This window comes from Drosophila biarmipes, chromosome 3R (genome assembly GCF_025231255.1).
Source record: "Drosophila biarmipes strain raj3 chromosome 3R, RU_DBia_V1.1, whole genome shotgun sequence".
Classification (NCBI taxonomy): Eukaryota; Metazoa; Arthropoda; class Insecta; order Diptera; family Drosophilidae; genus Drosophila; species Drosophila biarmipes.
This window is the reverse complement of record NC_066616.1, coordinates 27,175,592-27,191,662: the sequence shown is the minus strand read 5'-3', so window position 1 is coordinate 27,191,662 and position 16,071 is coordinate 27,175,592. Positions and strand designations below refer to the sequence as shown.

The 16,071-nt window shown below is 42.1% G+C and overlaps 2 protein-coding genes across 2 annotated transcripts in view; one reads left to right on the top strand and one right to left on the bottom strand.

Annotated features, from left to right (window-relative positions):
- Positions 1-3,562: 3,562 nt before the first annotated feature.
- Positions 3,563-3,709, bottom strand: LOC108024320 (uncharacterized). The gene has a single exon (XM_017094222.2). It carries the CDS (start codon positions 3,707-3,709, stop codon positions 3,563-3,565), a length of 147 nt encoding a protein of 48 aa, XP_016949711.2.
- Positions 3,710-4,096: 387 nt separating this feature from the next.
- Positions 4,097-16,071, top strand: part of LOC108024857 (uncharacterized) — a 35,860-nt gene continuing 23,885 nt past the window's right edge. The window contains exon 1 of the mRNA XM_017094999.3: positions 4,097-4,242. The gene's annotated coding sequence lies outside the window, so the exon portion shown is untranslated. The remainder of the gene's footprint in view (positions 4,243-16,071) is intronic.

Genomic DNA, 16,071 nt, shown 5'->3' with positions numbered 1-16,071 from the left:
TGTGAATTTGAAGGATTAATCGGGATAATTTATTTTAGATCCTAAATATTCTATTATTTATTTTATCGGTATAACTATTTTGATAAAAAACCAGCACTTCTGCAACATTAGTATATCGAAAATTAAAACAAATTCTTGAAAAATAATAATATTGTCTAAGATTCTCATCCAATAGTACCCATTTTATCCCGCCGTGCATAGTATTTGCAAGGGGAAGGATAAAAAGTAGCCCGACGTAGGCGCAAAACTCGGCGAATGTGTGAGCAAATTCACGGCAAACGAAAATTAAGAAACTTGCAGCCGCCTTCTCAGACAGTGGGCTCTGAAATGGGGGCGTTGGAAGTGGTGGCAGGTGCAAGAGGCAGGAGCGGGGCGGGGGGCGTGGCAGCGGGGGAATCCTGGCGCTAATTGCATCGCTCTCGAAGGATCAGCAGGAGGAGGCGCGGAGAGATGCCTTACTTATTTATGGCGCACAGGTAAACTGTGCATGTGCCATCATCTTGATAAATGTTCGCTGCCAGTGCATGACTATGGGAAATGGATTCCGAGCTGAGACGCTTCTTGATTTAGCATGCGGCTGAGTTATGCCAGCCAGCCGCCCACCACCCGACCACCCATCGGCCACACCCCCCGGCGCAGGCCAGCAGCAACAACAACATCAATGGAAACTTCAATTAGGGCCGGGCAGCGCGCCACTCTTGGCCCGAAGTTGCAGTTGGTCAGCAGCTAAGTGGCGGCCAGGACGAGCGTCCTTGTTCTTGGCCCCCGAGCAAGAAGCTCTTACAAAGACAAATGCCGGCTAAGCTGTCCTCACTCAACAGCTGCTCACTGGAAAATATCAGGGAAATCTTGAGGATATCTCATCAGTGGAATTTTATTATAATAAACAGATGAATACTTACGATTTTTATACCTATTATCTTTTTTCTATAGATATTCTTTGAATAAATATATATTGACAAAATTTGTATGCAATATCAGGTATTTTTAAATTCTTTTAGAAGCTTTAATTTCATTAAAGGTTACATTTAACATTTCTTTAAAATATATTAACAAAATTTAAAAATCTCTTTCAAAATAGTTCCACATCTAAATTATATATTTATAAAGAAATTTAATAAACTATATAATAGAATTTCTCTTTTACTTAAAGTTCACCGCTTTAATTCTGTAAGAACTATTCCCTCTGCCACTATTTTTCCCAGTACCTTCCTTTTCTGCCATCCTGCTGAGGGGCGTCTTGAAGAATAAACGAGTCAGCATTTGTAGCGTTGATTGAATTGTCAGAGGTGAGCTCAGGAGTTGGTTTTTCGCCCCTGTCCGCATTTCCCAGCCCACACCCATGCCCCTCGCCCCACACTCCATACACGTGCTGAACCGGGGAGCTGGGCGCTTTTCAATTAAAACTATTGTCAACGGCAATAAGTTATACAAGTAAAGAGCACGCTGCCTCAGCAGCTGAAGCCGTTGACAGTCGCACGTACGCTTAATTAGAAAAAGTTGCATTTTTTTGCCCTGTCCAGCTGCCGGCCACGCCCACCGCCCCCTAGTCAGCTGTCAGCGGACGGGCAGCACGCCCACATTTTGCAGCGGAAGTACATTTACACTTCGCTCCTTGGCTGCACTTTTTATTCCTTTCCGACGCGAGCGAAAAGCGCGACTAATTTTCTTGAGTCCCTCCGCCGCTTTTCCTTTTTTTTGCCTGCTGCCGCCGAGTGCAAGTAATCCCAGAAAATTGTATAAAAAATGCAGGAACCCCCGGTTGCCACCCACTCATAATTTTCTAAAAACTAAGCTGGCCGGGGGTTGGGGCAGGAGGAAAGGTTCAGGGGCTTGGTTATTTTACACCCGCAAAGACTGCATTTTGCTCTGTTTGCTTTCGGAGCGTGTGACTCGTTGGCCTGCCCTTTGTTTTTATACCCAGTGTTTATTGGGGTTCCAGGAAGTATCGTATTTAGGTAAATATGAGTTTGAAGAAAAAAAAAATCTGAAAAAAGCATACGATGCACTTACGGCATAATATTTATGTATGTACAGGACTTAAATTAAAAATAGTAAACAACAAACAATGTTTAAAATATATTTAAAGGAAACCTATGTATTTCTGACAATTTACTGAATTTAAATTAACTCATTTAAATATAATTTCAATAAACGTTTTATTGATAAAAAGATGATATGAATCAAAATTTATTGAATAAAGATTATTTTAGGACAGGATCTTCTAGTGAATATTGGGTATCTCTTAGTCGCAGCCCTTGCCCCACCCTGGGTACTAACTTTTTTTGACGCTGTGGCTTGCACTGTTGGCTGATGGCTGATTTTCCCGGCTCCGTGGCCTTCCCGGCTTTTCTCCCTGCGCCTTTTGACTTGCGATGGACTTTCGGACGGACGGCGGCAGAACCGTGCCGGATGTCACGTGCGCATCATTTTCCAACAGCTTTGTTGCTGCTCGGCGTAATTATAACAAGGCGCAGCTTAAATTAGTTGGCTCCGACAGCAACCTGAACCCAACCCGGTAACCTGTGTGCGCTGGTTCCGTTTTTCTCGGACCCCCGGATGCCGGGATCCCCCCTGGTCCCTGGTGCCCCTGATCCACCAGATCCCCGGATCCGGGCATTCATTAAACCAGCCCTCGCTCGCATGCGATTTTTATGGCCTGACCCCCTGGCATATGGCGTTTGGTGTGGCTGGGCGTCGGTTTATTTGGCTCTTTGTTTAGTGCATTTTCTGTCAACGTCAGCGTGATTAGTTGTGCCATATTGTGCCACTCGCTTTGTTTTTCACTCAGTGCCCTGGCATTGTCACCGGGTTCGTTCGGGGTTACGGGCGCAGGAGCCTTTCCACACTAAATTTGTGGGAGAGAACGAAGAACGGGATGGCTTTAATCGCTGAAGTAATGCCTACTGTGGGTGGCAAGGGAAAAATCACTAAATTAGTCTATACAGAACATTTAAGTTGATCGCAATGTCTCCCCATGACATGTCATCCCATCGTGACACTTACGCTTATTGATTAGAAATAAGGCATTATTTGCAGTTTACCAAATGAGATAGGGTATGGCAAATGAATTCAGTACATCTTATAACTATTCTGCATGCCCAAGGAATCCAAAGTGAAGTGGAAAGTTAATGCACTCTGAAAAAAAGCTTAGACTACAAGCCAACTCTATTTTTTTAAATTTTAGTAAACGAAACATGTTTATAAACCAGGAAACAAAAGCTTTCTAAAAATTTTAAGTATTTCTGCGGTTAAAACAATTTTTAATAAGTTCAAAAAAATGTACACGCATTTTTTTTTCTATTACCAAATGTTCTGTAATTCTTCTCCCTTACTGAATTGACAAGCACCTCATCAATTTTTCAGCGTGTGGGTCAGGTTATACCAATTAACAAAACGCCGCGTGGCCCCAAAATATATATATATGTGGGCATATAGAGCCCACTTGACTCGATTCCGCTGGCATCTGTTGGCCCTTGGCTCCTGGCACCCGTCTCACTCAGCTTTCGGCGCTCGGTTTTCCGTTTTCAGATTTCACATTTCGGCTTTCAGTTTTCAGCTTTCAGCAGCCAGCAGCCATCAGCCAGCTTTCAGTATCCAGAGCACAGCTGCCGCTTACATCATTAACGGCATCGTTCTTCACACACGGCAACACATTAGAACACTTTAAGTTGCAACTAATGAGACTCCAAAACATAATTGTTGGCATTTAGTTAGATGAGCGGCGCCAGGTTGACACACACTCGCACTCGAAAAGTGACACGGCATGAAGATGAAGCAAATAAACAGCAACAACGGGGGGTTGAAGGGTTCGGGTGTCGAGTGGGTGGTGGGTGGTGGCGCTAGGTGGTCAGGACAACGAAAACAAATGCACCTAATGACACAATTTCACACACAGGCGGCAGGATGAAAAACTGGAGCAGGAAAAACTGTTATACCCCGGCTAAGAGAGTGTCGGTAAAAATGCCCGAGCAAGTTGCTCTTGCTGGCCGTGCAGGTTCGGTTTTTTCCCCGAAGCTGCTGCGGCGAATTGCGGAAAATCCCAGCCAAGTCGGGGGGCCAAGAAATCGTTTGCCAGTTGAAAATAGCCAACAAAGCGAAGCAGTTCTGGCCAAGCCGGCAAATGTGACGAAAGAAAACCGAGTGACGACGCGTGTTTGTGAAAAGCGAGTGATCTTCGAACTCGGGCAGGCGAAACAAGACCCCTTCCACCAAACATACCAAAGTTGTACACATAACCGGGTATGTTTTCACTCATTTTTCTTACAAAATTTAAGGCAAGCCGGCTTTAAGAAGTTTCCACATCACGTCTAGGGTTCGCGTTGCAACTTGTAACCCAGTTTTTTCGCAGTAATGCCATGTGTTCCCCCGTACTGCCGAGTGTTCGTGAGTGCGGCGCGCTTTTCTTGCACTTTCTGCTGCCGCGCTGTTTTCCGCCTCTTTTCCTGTGCATTTTCTTGAATTTCTGACGTATAAATTCATGCAGCAGCCCCAGCACCCCCCAAAAAAAGGGGGAAAAAAAAAACTTAAAACATGGAAAACAAGAAGGCAGCAATGGAAAAGTGCAATGGCAGCCCGGAAGCGGCGGGCGGGCCACTGTGATTTGTATGAATGCTGCCATTAAGCTGACACGGCTTGAATACGCCCCGCTCGGCATTTTCTTCGCCAGCGCCAACGAGGCGTATGCGTAACGTGAAACGAGCCAACGGCACACGCGGCGTATACGCTATGCGGCATGGGCACGGGTATGGGTTGGGATACGAAAAAAAAACTTTTAATCTGTCCGCGTATTACACAAAAGTTTGCAGACCCCCCTTTGCCGCCAAGCCCATGAATTCAATTGCCATGAGTTTTATTTAGAAACAAATGGTGGCAGACTTTTCTGCGTTTCTTTCGCTGTTTTAAATGACATGAATTAAGATAACAAATTCGCAGAACACAGAAAACACCAAGCCGAACCGAACTGAGCCGAGGAAAATGAGAGGAAAAACATGGGGCAAAATGCTGTGAAACTTTTTTCCACCGAGACAAAAGCCCGTCAGGAAATTGTAGCAGGGCGCAAATAGAAAAGCCGGTAGCAACAACAATTGCTAATACTTAAGCCAAAGTCGCGACGCTGTCAAAGTCAGGAAGCTTTTCCTAGGCGGCGGGGGGCTGCGCCAGCCTGCTTTTTCCTGAAAAAGTCTAATAAATTAAGCAATTTACATGAATTGTCGTTTGCTGTGCAGCAGCAGAAGCAGCAGCAGCATCCTTACTTTCCCTATTTGTCCCCATTTTCCTTAGATTTTCTCTTCGCCCGCCACCGCCCCGAAAGACAACTCATTTGTATGTCGTGGGATTTGTCAGGGGCTGAGGGGGAAAAACTTTGCCACTCGCTGACAATGACTCAAAAGGCAGGTAACCAGGGCAAAGCCAGGCAATTTGTTTAATTCCATTACATCTCCGAATGCCAGTTGATGTTGTTTTGCAGAATGCGCTTATCTCTGCACATTTGCAACTTTTTCCGCTCCCATTTTCCATTTTCATTTCCCCGCCGACGGGCTGTGGTTGTTTTTGTTTTTATTTGGGAAATGAAATTTATGTGCATATTTTGGCCATTTTGACTTTGAGTTGTTTTTCTTGTTGCATGCTCCCTCGTATAAATGTCAACTTGAGTGCCACGGGGCAGTAAGCATATGTATGCCCCTTCTATCTCTAAATATATTTATTTTTTGTTTCTTTGTATCTAAAAGTTTTCTATGCCCCGCACCCCACACACACAGATAACCGGCAACAGTTCAAAGTTTCTTTTTTTGTTGTTTACTTGTTGTGGCAGGGGAGCAAAAGTTTTTCGGGGGAGGCTTAGGGCTAATTTTTCGCTTAAAGTCAACATGTGGCAGGGAAACCTAATCAAACTATTGATTGTTTGACTGATTGTGGCAGCAGCTGGCAGTGTTTTTATTGCGAAGGCGACAGGTAAAAGTTGCCATCGAAAGGTAGAACTTTCCTTCATCTTGGCTTTAACTTTTTGGGAAAAGTTTTGCGCTTTCCCTTTTGGCGCCACAGGAAATTGATTTCTGATGGTCCCAAGCTCCTTTCACGAAATGGAGCCATCACGTCGCCTCGCATCACATCACTTTGTACGGCTCTTTGTCTTCAGTTGGATTCAATTTCGCCGGGGGGACAGACACACCGGTTAGGTGTTATAACCCCTTTGACATGCGTAAATATTTTCCCTGCACTCTGCTTTCCCAACACCCCTCCCCCCCCCCCACCCACACACACACATTTTCCGCTTGCTCTTTATTGATTTTGCATAAGCAGCAGGGCGAAGCAGTGTGGGAAATTGAATCTCACATAAAACGCTGCAAGTACTTTGCATATAAAATCAAGTATACGACACGTTGGCCTCTGCCAACATGTTTGTCTTTGGGGCTGCGGAACTGCCAAAGGGAAAGATGTTTCGGGTAGGTGCCAGATAAAACCGAACATCTTGTTTTTATTAAGAGCACCCAGTTCTAGCCTGGCCAAGACCAAAGGCAAAGTTTTACCCGGCCCCAACTTGCACTCTGGCACTTAATCAACAACGAAACTAAATGCGGTCGGTGGTCTCCGCTTGGTTGCTTGGGCAGAGCTCAGGCCCATGTCCATGCCTTGACAAATGTGTAAATACCCACTGCCCAATGGACAGAGTCCAGGAAGGCCGCAGGCGAATGCAAATGCTGATGAAAACATTTCACCAATTGCATAAAGTTTAACTTTGCCCGAAATTGCTCAAGCACCTGCTACTCTATTTACAGTGCGATAAAAAAGAGGGAAGTAGGTACTAACAGCTGCAGAAAAGAAAAAGTACCTTATAAAAGTTCTTAATTGTGGGTAAAATCGTGGAAGAATACAACCTATAGATGCAACCAAAAAAGGCTTACAAGCAGTTGATTTACCTTTTATTCAGTTTTTGAAAATGTTTAAAACTATTAAAACAATTTTTGCTTTTTTTTTGTATATTCCATTTTAATTAATTATGTTAGCATTTTATTAAACATATTTCTTAGAGTGCTTCTCCTGCTTTTTCCTCTACTTTAGGAGTCCCGAAATTATGTGAACTTCGTTGCATAATTATTTTTTATGCCAGGCGAAACATACATTTTGTCACTTGCTGTGGGTAAAATGGCATTTTTGCGCTTATTTAAGCCATTGCATAAATTTCAACTGAAAATGAATGCCAAACCACACACGGCCTGTGTGTGGGTGTGTATGCAAATTTGCTCTGTGGCCGAGGGGAAAGCGGAGGGGAGGCTTCTACCAAGAGGGTCCTGGGGCAAGTGCAGGAGCCAGGACCCAGGATTCAGGACCCAGCACCCAGAGCCCAGGCATAATGTGTGCTGGCCTTTAGCAACCAGACAGACGTGTTTCAGACATTTAGCATATAGCCACACCCACCCGCACACACACCCTGGAAAATCCCAGCACACACACATGCGCACGCCTCAATGTCAAAGTTGTCCAAAGAATGTGTGCGAAAATATTTTGCGAAATAAGGCGCGAATGAAAAATTTATAAAATATTCAAATAAGCACTTCGCATTTTAGCACCACGATAAGGAAGCACTCGAATATGCCGTCCTGCGCTCATAAAAAATATCTGTGGCTGTCGCAAAAAATTACACAAATATGCAAAATTTTAATAAAATTAAGCAAAACGCTGGGAGTATTTATGGGGGATGGGCGGATGGGTGTTTTTCTGTTACAAATTCGCCGACAAACTTTTTTTTGTATAATGCAAAACCAAAGTGCTTAAACTTAAGCGATAAAAGCAAAAACGTTTCATTCGCCCTAAATAAAATCATAAAAAATGCAGGGAAATGACAAGGCAACAAGAGGATGAAAAACTATTTAAGTTTTAAGCGTTTGACGCTTTACAACCGCAAAATGTCGACACAAAGTTTCACACGCGTCCCTTGCCCTTGTTTTTCCCCGGAAAATGAGCAGAATGCCAAGCTGAGCAACGGCATCACTTCATTGCGATGTTAACCCAAAGTCATAAAGTCAAGGATAAAATGCAAAAGTGTCGAAGTTTTAATTTAAATTTGAGCAGCTACGCGGGCAGCGCAGATAAAAAATATGATCACGCAAAAATAATACAGAGCTGGAAAGTTTTTGTCAGGCCAAAACAGAGTGCACGACGCGGGCCCTTTTCATTTTCCTCACTCGCTCCCCAAGTTGCCAATAATTCAACGCTTTTCTCAGATACAGAAATTGAAGTTTCATGGAAGTTGGCAGTGCACACGGGAAAATAAGTAATAAAATGGGCTATGAATTTACAAGACAAATCGTATTTATTAATATGTACGTAAAAATGTACGATTCATTGAATTTTTTAATTCTGATACTCTACCCAGAGAACATATTATTGTGTAATGATACTAGAGAATCGGCAAAAATTCCTACCATTTTCCCTCTGTGTGGAAAGCAGCTTTGCGGAAGAAAGTAGTGAAAGATGGCAAAGAAAGCGCCGCAGAAGAAGAGTTACGATGCCTTTGAGTAAAACCCTTTCTGCGGTCGCCCAGCCAGCCGCTGTCGCTTTCGAGCTGCGCTCAGTGTTATCTGCATAACTCATACGCACTGTGGCCGCCTGGTTTATTCGAGAGCAGGGAAAAGCGCCGTCAGCCAGGAGCTGCAGAAATTTGCAACACATGGCGGACTCCTGCTGCTGGCATAGCTACACATGGTGCGATTTAAGCTTACGTAAATATGGCCAGACTTTCCCCACTTTCTCTGCACATTTTTTCATCCTCCTAACAACATTTTCCCTCGCGCCACTGGCTTATCGACTTGGTGTGCCAGCAGCTAGGTAAACTCCTCCTTGGTATTATCTATGCATGAGTGTTTTTAATTTCTCCCCAACCATCCAGCGATTCCCTACACCGATGCCATGATTAAACTGCAGCTTGCCAGTTGTTAAGGACCAGAAGATTGCATAAAATTCCACACCTTAGATATTGATATAAAATCCCTGGGTCTTTTGAGGTGCAAGAACTTTGTACTTTAATTATTGAATTCAGAGGGAAAAACCTTGTTTAAAGAATGCCTGGGAGAGTATTTTATTCTTTATTTATTTATCAGTAATTAAAGTAAGTTAAGTAAGCAATGAAGGTTCCATATCAACATACTTGGTATAATTTCCAGCCCATTCAAATAAGCTCCCTTCTTCCATCATTTCCAAACTTAACTCCTTCGCGGGCTAACCTCAGCTGTCGCCATCCATCAAATGCCTTCAGATCCTTGGCCACCAAAGAGTTGGTCGCCCATCCAACGTGGCTCACTCATCTCATTCACGCCCTCGCAATGAATAAAGGGCCAAGGAGTGCGTTTGAAGAAGGAGCCAAACAACAAGGGCTCCTTCTGTTTTCCCCCACCATTTTCACGCCAGTTTCCATGACGCACTGTGCGAGTTTTCCCGCAATGAATGGCTGAATGACAGGCAAAATGAATGGCACTGTCGGGTATGTCCTGCGCCCTGGAGGGGGTAATGGGTATCGTGGCGTGGTGGCGTTGTAGTGGACAACGGCCGATCCGGGTGACTAATGCAGGAGCTTGGAATTGACAGGCAGCGTGCTCCAACAGCCCAAGACAATGGGCAATAAAGTCCTAAGGGCCAGCAGCGAAAGTACACTGCGAGGTGGAATAGAGATGGGAGTTTGGCCTTTTTTGGGGTAAAATTTACTTTGGTAAAGTCAAGAGATAAAGTATCTTGAAAAGCGAAAATTTTAGTTACCGTTTATTGGTAACTAAAATTCTGTTCTATGTAAAATTTGAATAGTAATCTAAAATCTCTATTTTATTTACTCCTTTTTTATTTCTTATAGAGCCAAAATATTTTTGCTATTTCACTGACCATCTCCTATTTATTGCTCATCTCAAGGAGGGGGCCAACACAACATGACAACATAAAAGGTGGCGACTGAGGAACATACTGGCCTACTTGGGGGAACCACAAGGGAGTCGTAAAATATCCACTAGTGGCGACCTCCAAAAGGGTAACTTCCACAAGTCACAAATCATTTAATTTGCCATCGAAGAAAAGTTTTCGGTTTGCGGGTTCTCGAAACACTCGACAAAGAATGTCTGGTTCACGGCAGACAGGTAAACAATGGGTTCCTGCGAAATTTCATTAGCCAGGCAGAAATAACAAATGTAAGCTAAAAAAAAACACAAATGATTGGGATCCTCCTCCTCCGAACTCATTGGAATTATCGAAAAGGACGTAAAAAGTGGAAAACATGAGATGCAGACGACGAGTGGTTGTCATTGGTATTACGTCCTCGATTTTGACAGAGATTGGATGTGTGGCAAATGAAAGTTTCACTGCTGATTGAGTCAATGATGATGCCATTAAAAGTCGCAAATTGATGTTTTTGTTTCAAATGTGTGCTCGTGTGTGGGGCTCCCTCTGTTTTCGCCTGTATCCGTGTATCTGTGTGTGCCAATTACAAGCGTTAGACGCTGTTATTCGCATTCTAACAACGGAAACAAGCCAGAGATTTATTTTTGATATTTCCGCTTTGGTGGAGCAGCAGCAGCAGCAAAACATCAGGGAGAAACTTTTTCGATAAAAATGTAAATTTATTGGATATGTGTGACAAACACGCTACAGTATGTGTGCACTGAGAAAATAAATATATAAATGTTTAAAGAATACGTTAGACGTTTTCTAACATCGGCTAAAAGCGCGAAAAAGCTTGACCCATTTACAAAAAAAAATGTAATTTTTAATTAGTCCTCAGAAAATATTTTATTTTCAAGAATTATTGGCTATTTTTTATATCAAAAATTATTTTTTTATGTGGTAACCACTATAAGAATTTTGTGGTAGCCCTAATTATAAGGTCACCTTCTTTCAAAAAAATCTCTTTACTTTTCTCTCGGTGTACTTATGGTACAAGATTCAAATGCGAATGACAATAATGCTCATGTTGTCGTTGATGAAGCAAAAAATAAACTTTGGCCTGAGATGGGGAATAGCTGTGATCTCTGCTCATCACGCACGACTTGAATCATATTTTTATGGTTTTTTATTGACACATTTTGATATGACAGTTAACAACAATTCATTCATTTGGCTTTGAGTTCATCGTTTCTAGTTAGTTTGTTGTCGTACCAACTTACTTTTTTAGTAGTTTTACATGTCCTTTTTTATGTAGCGTTACAAATTATGTATATTCAGCCAAAAACTTTGGGTATTACGTAGAGAAACTTATCACACAAAGGCTCATAATTTCTATTCTCAGGCAATTTCTAAGGAGAAAAGCCGACTTGGACATCGTAAAAGAACGTAGGTGGCCTAGACAATAGGCGTAGAGCATAAAAAACTTGGTTTAATGCCGAAATTAAGTTATGACCAGGCATAAAAAGTTCCCAAAGCAACATTACAGCTCAAAGAGTTACGTTTGTCAATAAATGAATCATGAAATTATGCACTCAATCTGCTGTGAACAGTAAACTCATAATTAAAATATTACGAAAACAAACAAGCAACTAAAATGGCCAACTGCCATGGAATTTAATTAATAAATAAATCAGGGCACTCAGACAGCCAAACAAAAATAAATAGTAATTAATACAAAATAATTATGTATTTAAGCAGCATAATAAATATTAAAAAACCGAGTGCCACAACACAAATATTATTTCAGACAGCAAAAGGTAGAAATTAATGACCAGAAAAATCAGCATTAAATGGTAAATGTAATTTAAAGCGAACTGAAAGGGGAAAATGCAGTCGCTGCAGACATCTCGAATGGCAGTGAAAAAGTGATCAAAGGAATGCGGCACAAGGACTCCAAAGGACGAGAAGTCTGCCAAAGATGACGACAGCCTTATCGGGTGGAAATTATTTCCCGAAAGACTGGTCGAATGGGGGACACAATCACATTGCCTTTAAATGATTGGAGGGATAAAACATATTTTTAAATCAAAGCTGGGTTTGGAAAAAAGGGACCTAACCGCTATTAGGCCGTATTGAGTACGGAAAAGCGGGGGGAAATCCAAAAAGGTTACAAATAGCCATCATAAAAACTTTATTTGTGCAAAGGATTGAAAACAAGAGTCGGCCGAGGGACAAAAGACGACGACATCCCATGCATGCCAAAGTCGCTGTCTCACTCAACTCGATTCTGCACTGAGAAAAAATGTTGATCTTTTAGAAAATATTTTCAATTCGATTATGAGATCTAAATAAACTTTGGAGTTTATCTTATTGTTTTTGAGGATCTTAACTATGCCAATTTTTAAAACAAATACAAACCTATCCAATAATGTCTGTTATTAATCGCGTAGGAGTTTTTTTATATTATATCAAGCTTATATTTTTTTCTAGTGTAGATACACCCTATTATATGGTCAAATGTGGGTGGGCGGAGGGTTGATGGGTGGCTGGGGTGGTGAAGGTCGACAAGCGTGTTTATTGTTGTTTATGTGCCTTGATGCTTTGCCCACAATTTGCAGTCCTCAAGCTCCCCTTTGATTTTCGTTATATGTTTCGTTTCGCTTCGGTTTGGTTTTCTATGGGGTCTTGGTGATTGCCTTTGTTTGGCGTTGTTAAAAAACATTTATGCGCCATTATCAAAAGCAATGCGACACCCACACACACACATGTTGCTTATTGTTGTTCACGAGGTTATAGCATTTGATTATTGCCGGGGATTAGGCTATAATTGCGTATCGCATTTCGGTTATTTGTTTCCATTCCACGTCCGAGAATCGGTTAATACGGATGGGTCCTTGCGACGTTGGTAGCGCCGAAAGATATCGAAGTCATTAGCGGCTGCAATATGTTCTGATGATCCGCGTAAGCCCTGCATTTGACCTCTAGCGCCGTATAATGCATAATCCTGATTTAGTGGCCGAAAGTGTGCCGTCTTAAAGTGGAAAACCTCCGGTTTTTGGGTGAACTCAATCAGGAAACCACACAAACACACACCCCGAGCCAACGCACACATGTGCTGTACGTGTGTAGCAGCTGGAATCGGTTTGAAAATTTCAGGCATATTTGGCAACGGGTCATTAAATACGGAAATTGAGTCAACAAAAGCCAAAGACGCCAGGAAAGGAGCAGGAAGGATACATACAAGCCACTAGCACACACGCACTTCCACCCACCCAAGCACATACAGCTGGGTCCACAAAAATAGTTCGAATATTAAAAAGAATGCATATGCCATCATAAAACTATTTAAGGCTCAAATAATATTTTTTATCTATTTATCTATATATAGAGAAAAGAAATTGATATTTAAGTTATAAGATATATCCAGAATGTAATTTACCTTAGAGATTTCAGATATTATACCGTAACAAGATATCTACATATCTTATAATACATAGCTTAGCAAAATCTTAAAAATATAGCCAAAATATAATTTATTTTATAGATGTTCGAACTTAGAACTATAAAATATTTGGATATGCTTAGGTATAATTTGGATATATTATCTTATATAATATCGAAATCATTTATCCAATTATTTCAACCGCTGCTGTGCTAAACACACGTGAATAGAGACCTCTATACACACACCCCACACCAGAAAAACAACATCTCGGAAGTTTTATTTTTGGTCTGCTTCGGATCGCTGGCAAAAGTCAGGCTACATAAAAGATGCCCCGAATCGGTTACTTGTTTTTGTTGCCCCGGCCGCCTGGCTCTTGATTATGTAACCCTCGGTTTTTAGGGACCCGAAGCCCAAACCAAGCATAACAGATGCAAACCTCACGAATAATTGCCGGCAAGAAGGGGCGAATCCTGCCTTCGATTGGCTGCCAATAACAGCAGCAGCAGCCGCAGGAGCAGGAGCAGGACCTTTCGACCAGAAAGGACTCCAATGCGTGTGCACTGTATATGTGCTTGCGAGGGAGTGTATGTATTGGATGTGTTTATGTGCCCGAGTCAAAGGTTAAACTCAGCAATGTGTTGATTGTGGGTCAAGCGTGAAAGAGGTCCAAACGCATTTGCTGCTACTATATTTAAATTGTTGATTTTGTGCAAATGATTCAGTTAGGGAGAAATCAGCATTTATTGGATTAAGAAGGGACATCTGAAGATTTGATAAGAGTTTGGGTTCCATAAGTAAATGTGATATTCACTTTGAAATTACTTTGATTATTAGGTATACATTAAAAGTATATATTTCTCCTTTAACACAGAATTACTCCCAGTGAACTGTTGATATTTTCCAAGTCAAAACAACAGCTGAACACACTTGGGAAAGTGGCGCTCCCCAGAATCTCCTATCCCAACCTAAAACTTCCTTCCTCGATAAACAAAGCAGCCTGAACTAGACAACCAGGCGCACCAATTATGTTGTGCAAGGCAATGGGAGTCGCAGGAGGTGTCTGCCGCCGAATTTACCCATCCTCCCACTGAGCTATAATTGAAATAATTGCTGGTTATTTGGAACAATCAGCACAGCAGGTGGGCGGCAAACTTTGCTCGGTTGCCGGTGGTTTTGGCTTTAGTTCGAGCATAGTTCGCCCAGCCTCCGAAAAATCCATTTACAGCCACACACCGTGGCGCCCGCTGTGTGCCAACAATTGCTCATTAAATATTGGGCATAACTTATCCGTCGGCAGATAATTGTGGCCCGACCGCTGGCTTCTGCATATTTCGGTTGGTAAATTCGATATCTTTGAAATATTTGCGGTTGCCTGCAGTTTAGCTGAAATATTGCATGGCAGCGGTGATGTCTATAAGCCCATTGTGGCGGATAAAATGACCAGGGGCTTTGTGGGTTTCCACTTACATCAATATCTTTTAGGATTATTTGACACTGATTTTGTAATTCGATTTTGCTGGCAATTAAAACTCATGGTAATTCAAAGGTGTAAATAACAGTTTGAAATTGGGATATAGCTTAAAGGAAAATATTTAACTGGAGAGAGGATTTTCTAACCTTTACCTATAAATAAAATCTTAAGGACTTCCCCCATTTAGCAGCCTCCATTGCTTAGAGGTCCTGTTTAAGGGGTTGATTGAGTCGCAACCGCAAAACAGCGATGCGTGATTGCAACTGAAAGTGGCGTCCATCGCTGGCAATGAAATTGGGTTAATTAGGTGGTCAGGTGGGCAGCGCTCTGAGGCCCATTGATACACTGCCCAATTGTCCTGGGCGGCGTTGCCGACTCACTGGCAACCAAAGGAAGCAGCCATGGCAACGCCCAGAGCTGGAGTGGCGAGGTATGCAATAAACATAATTAAAACGCCTTAAATTCACGAAACAGAATGCCAAGAAAATTAACTTTTCAGCATTGTTGGCGACAATTTCATGCAAGAACTGCCGCCGCTGCAGATCCCCGGACCCCATGGCACAACAGGCGCAATTAACATATTTTATCAATCTTTTTTCCTGGCCCCGCTGCCAGCTCCACTTACGCAATTTAAATAACTCAAGTGGCAAACGGCGCAAAAGAGCAAAGGACACTCGAAGCCAGGAAGGCAGGAGGCCGAGGGAAAGGGGCTTCGCAGGCCCACGGACGTATGGCGAAGTCACCAGCCCCATAAACACATTAACACTTTGCGTATGGGTGGGGTCCTTCTGGTGGGTGGTTGGGCGGTTGGGTGGTGCGGCAGTGAGTCAGGTGAAGTGCTGGCGGGTCAAAGTTGGCCAGGCAACATTAAGCCCGCCAAGTATTTTCATTTTTTTCACATACATCGCTGATTCGTGCACTGAGAGAAGGCAAAAATAAAAAATTATGTTAAAATATGGAAATATAAATAAGAAACTTTACAACAAATAACACAATAATGGATAGTGGGCAACTTATTACGTTATAAATATTTTTTCTATAAAAGCACTACGTTGAGCCAAAAGAAAAAATTTCTAAAAAAAAATTCAAGAATACTCTTAAAATATTTAAAATATTTAAGAATGTGTTTCTATTTGGATTTTCAAATCAATGAATTAAGTTTTCTAAGCAGCTAATTTATAAATCCAAAAAACATTGTTGCTAAATTAATTGAAGAACAAAATATTCCAAAAATATTCGAAATTTCTAAGAAAATGTTATTATTATATGACTTTTTTACTAATTGTAGGAA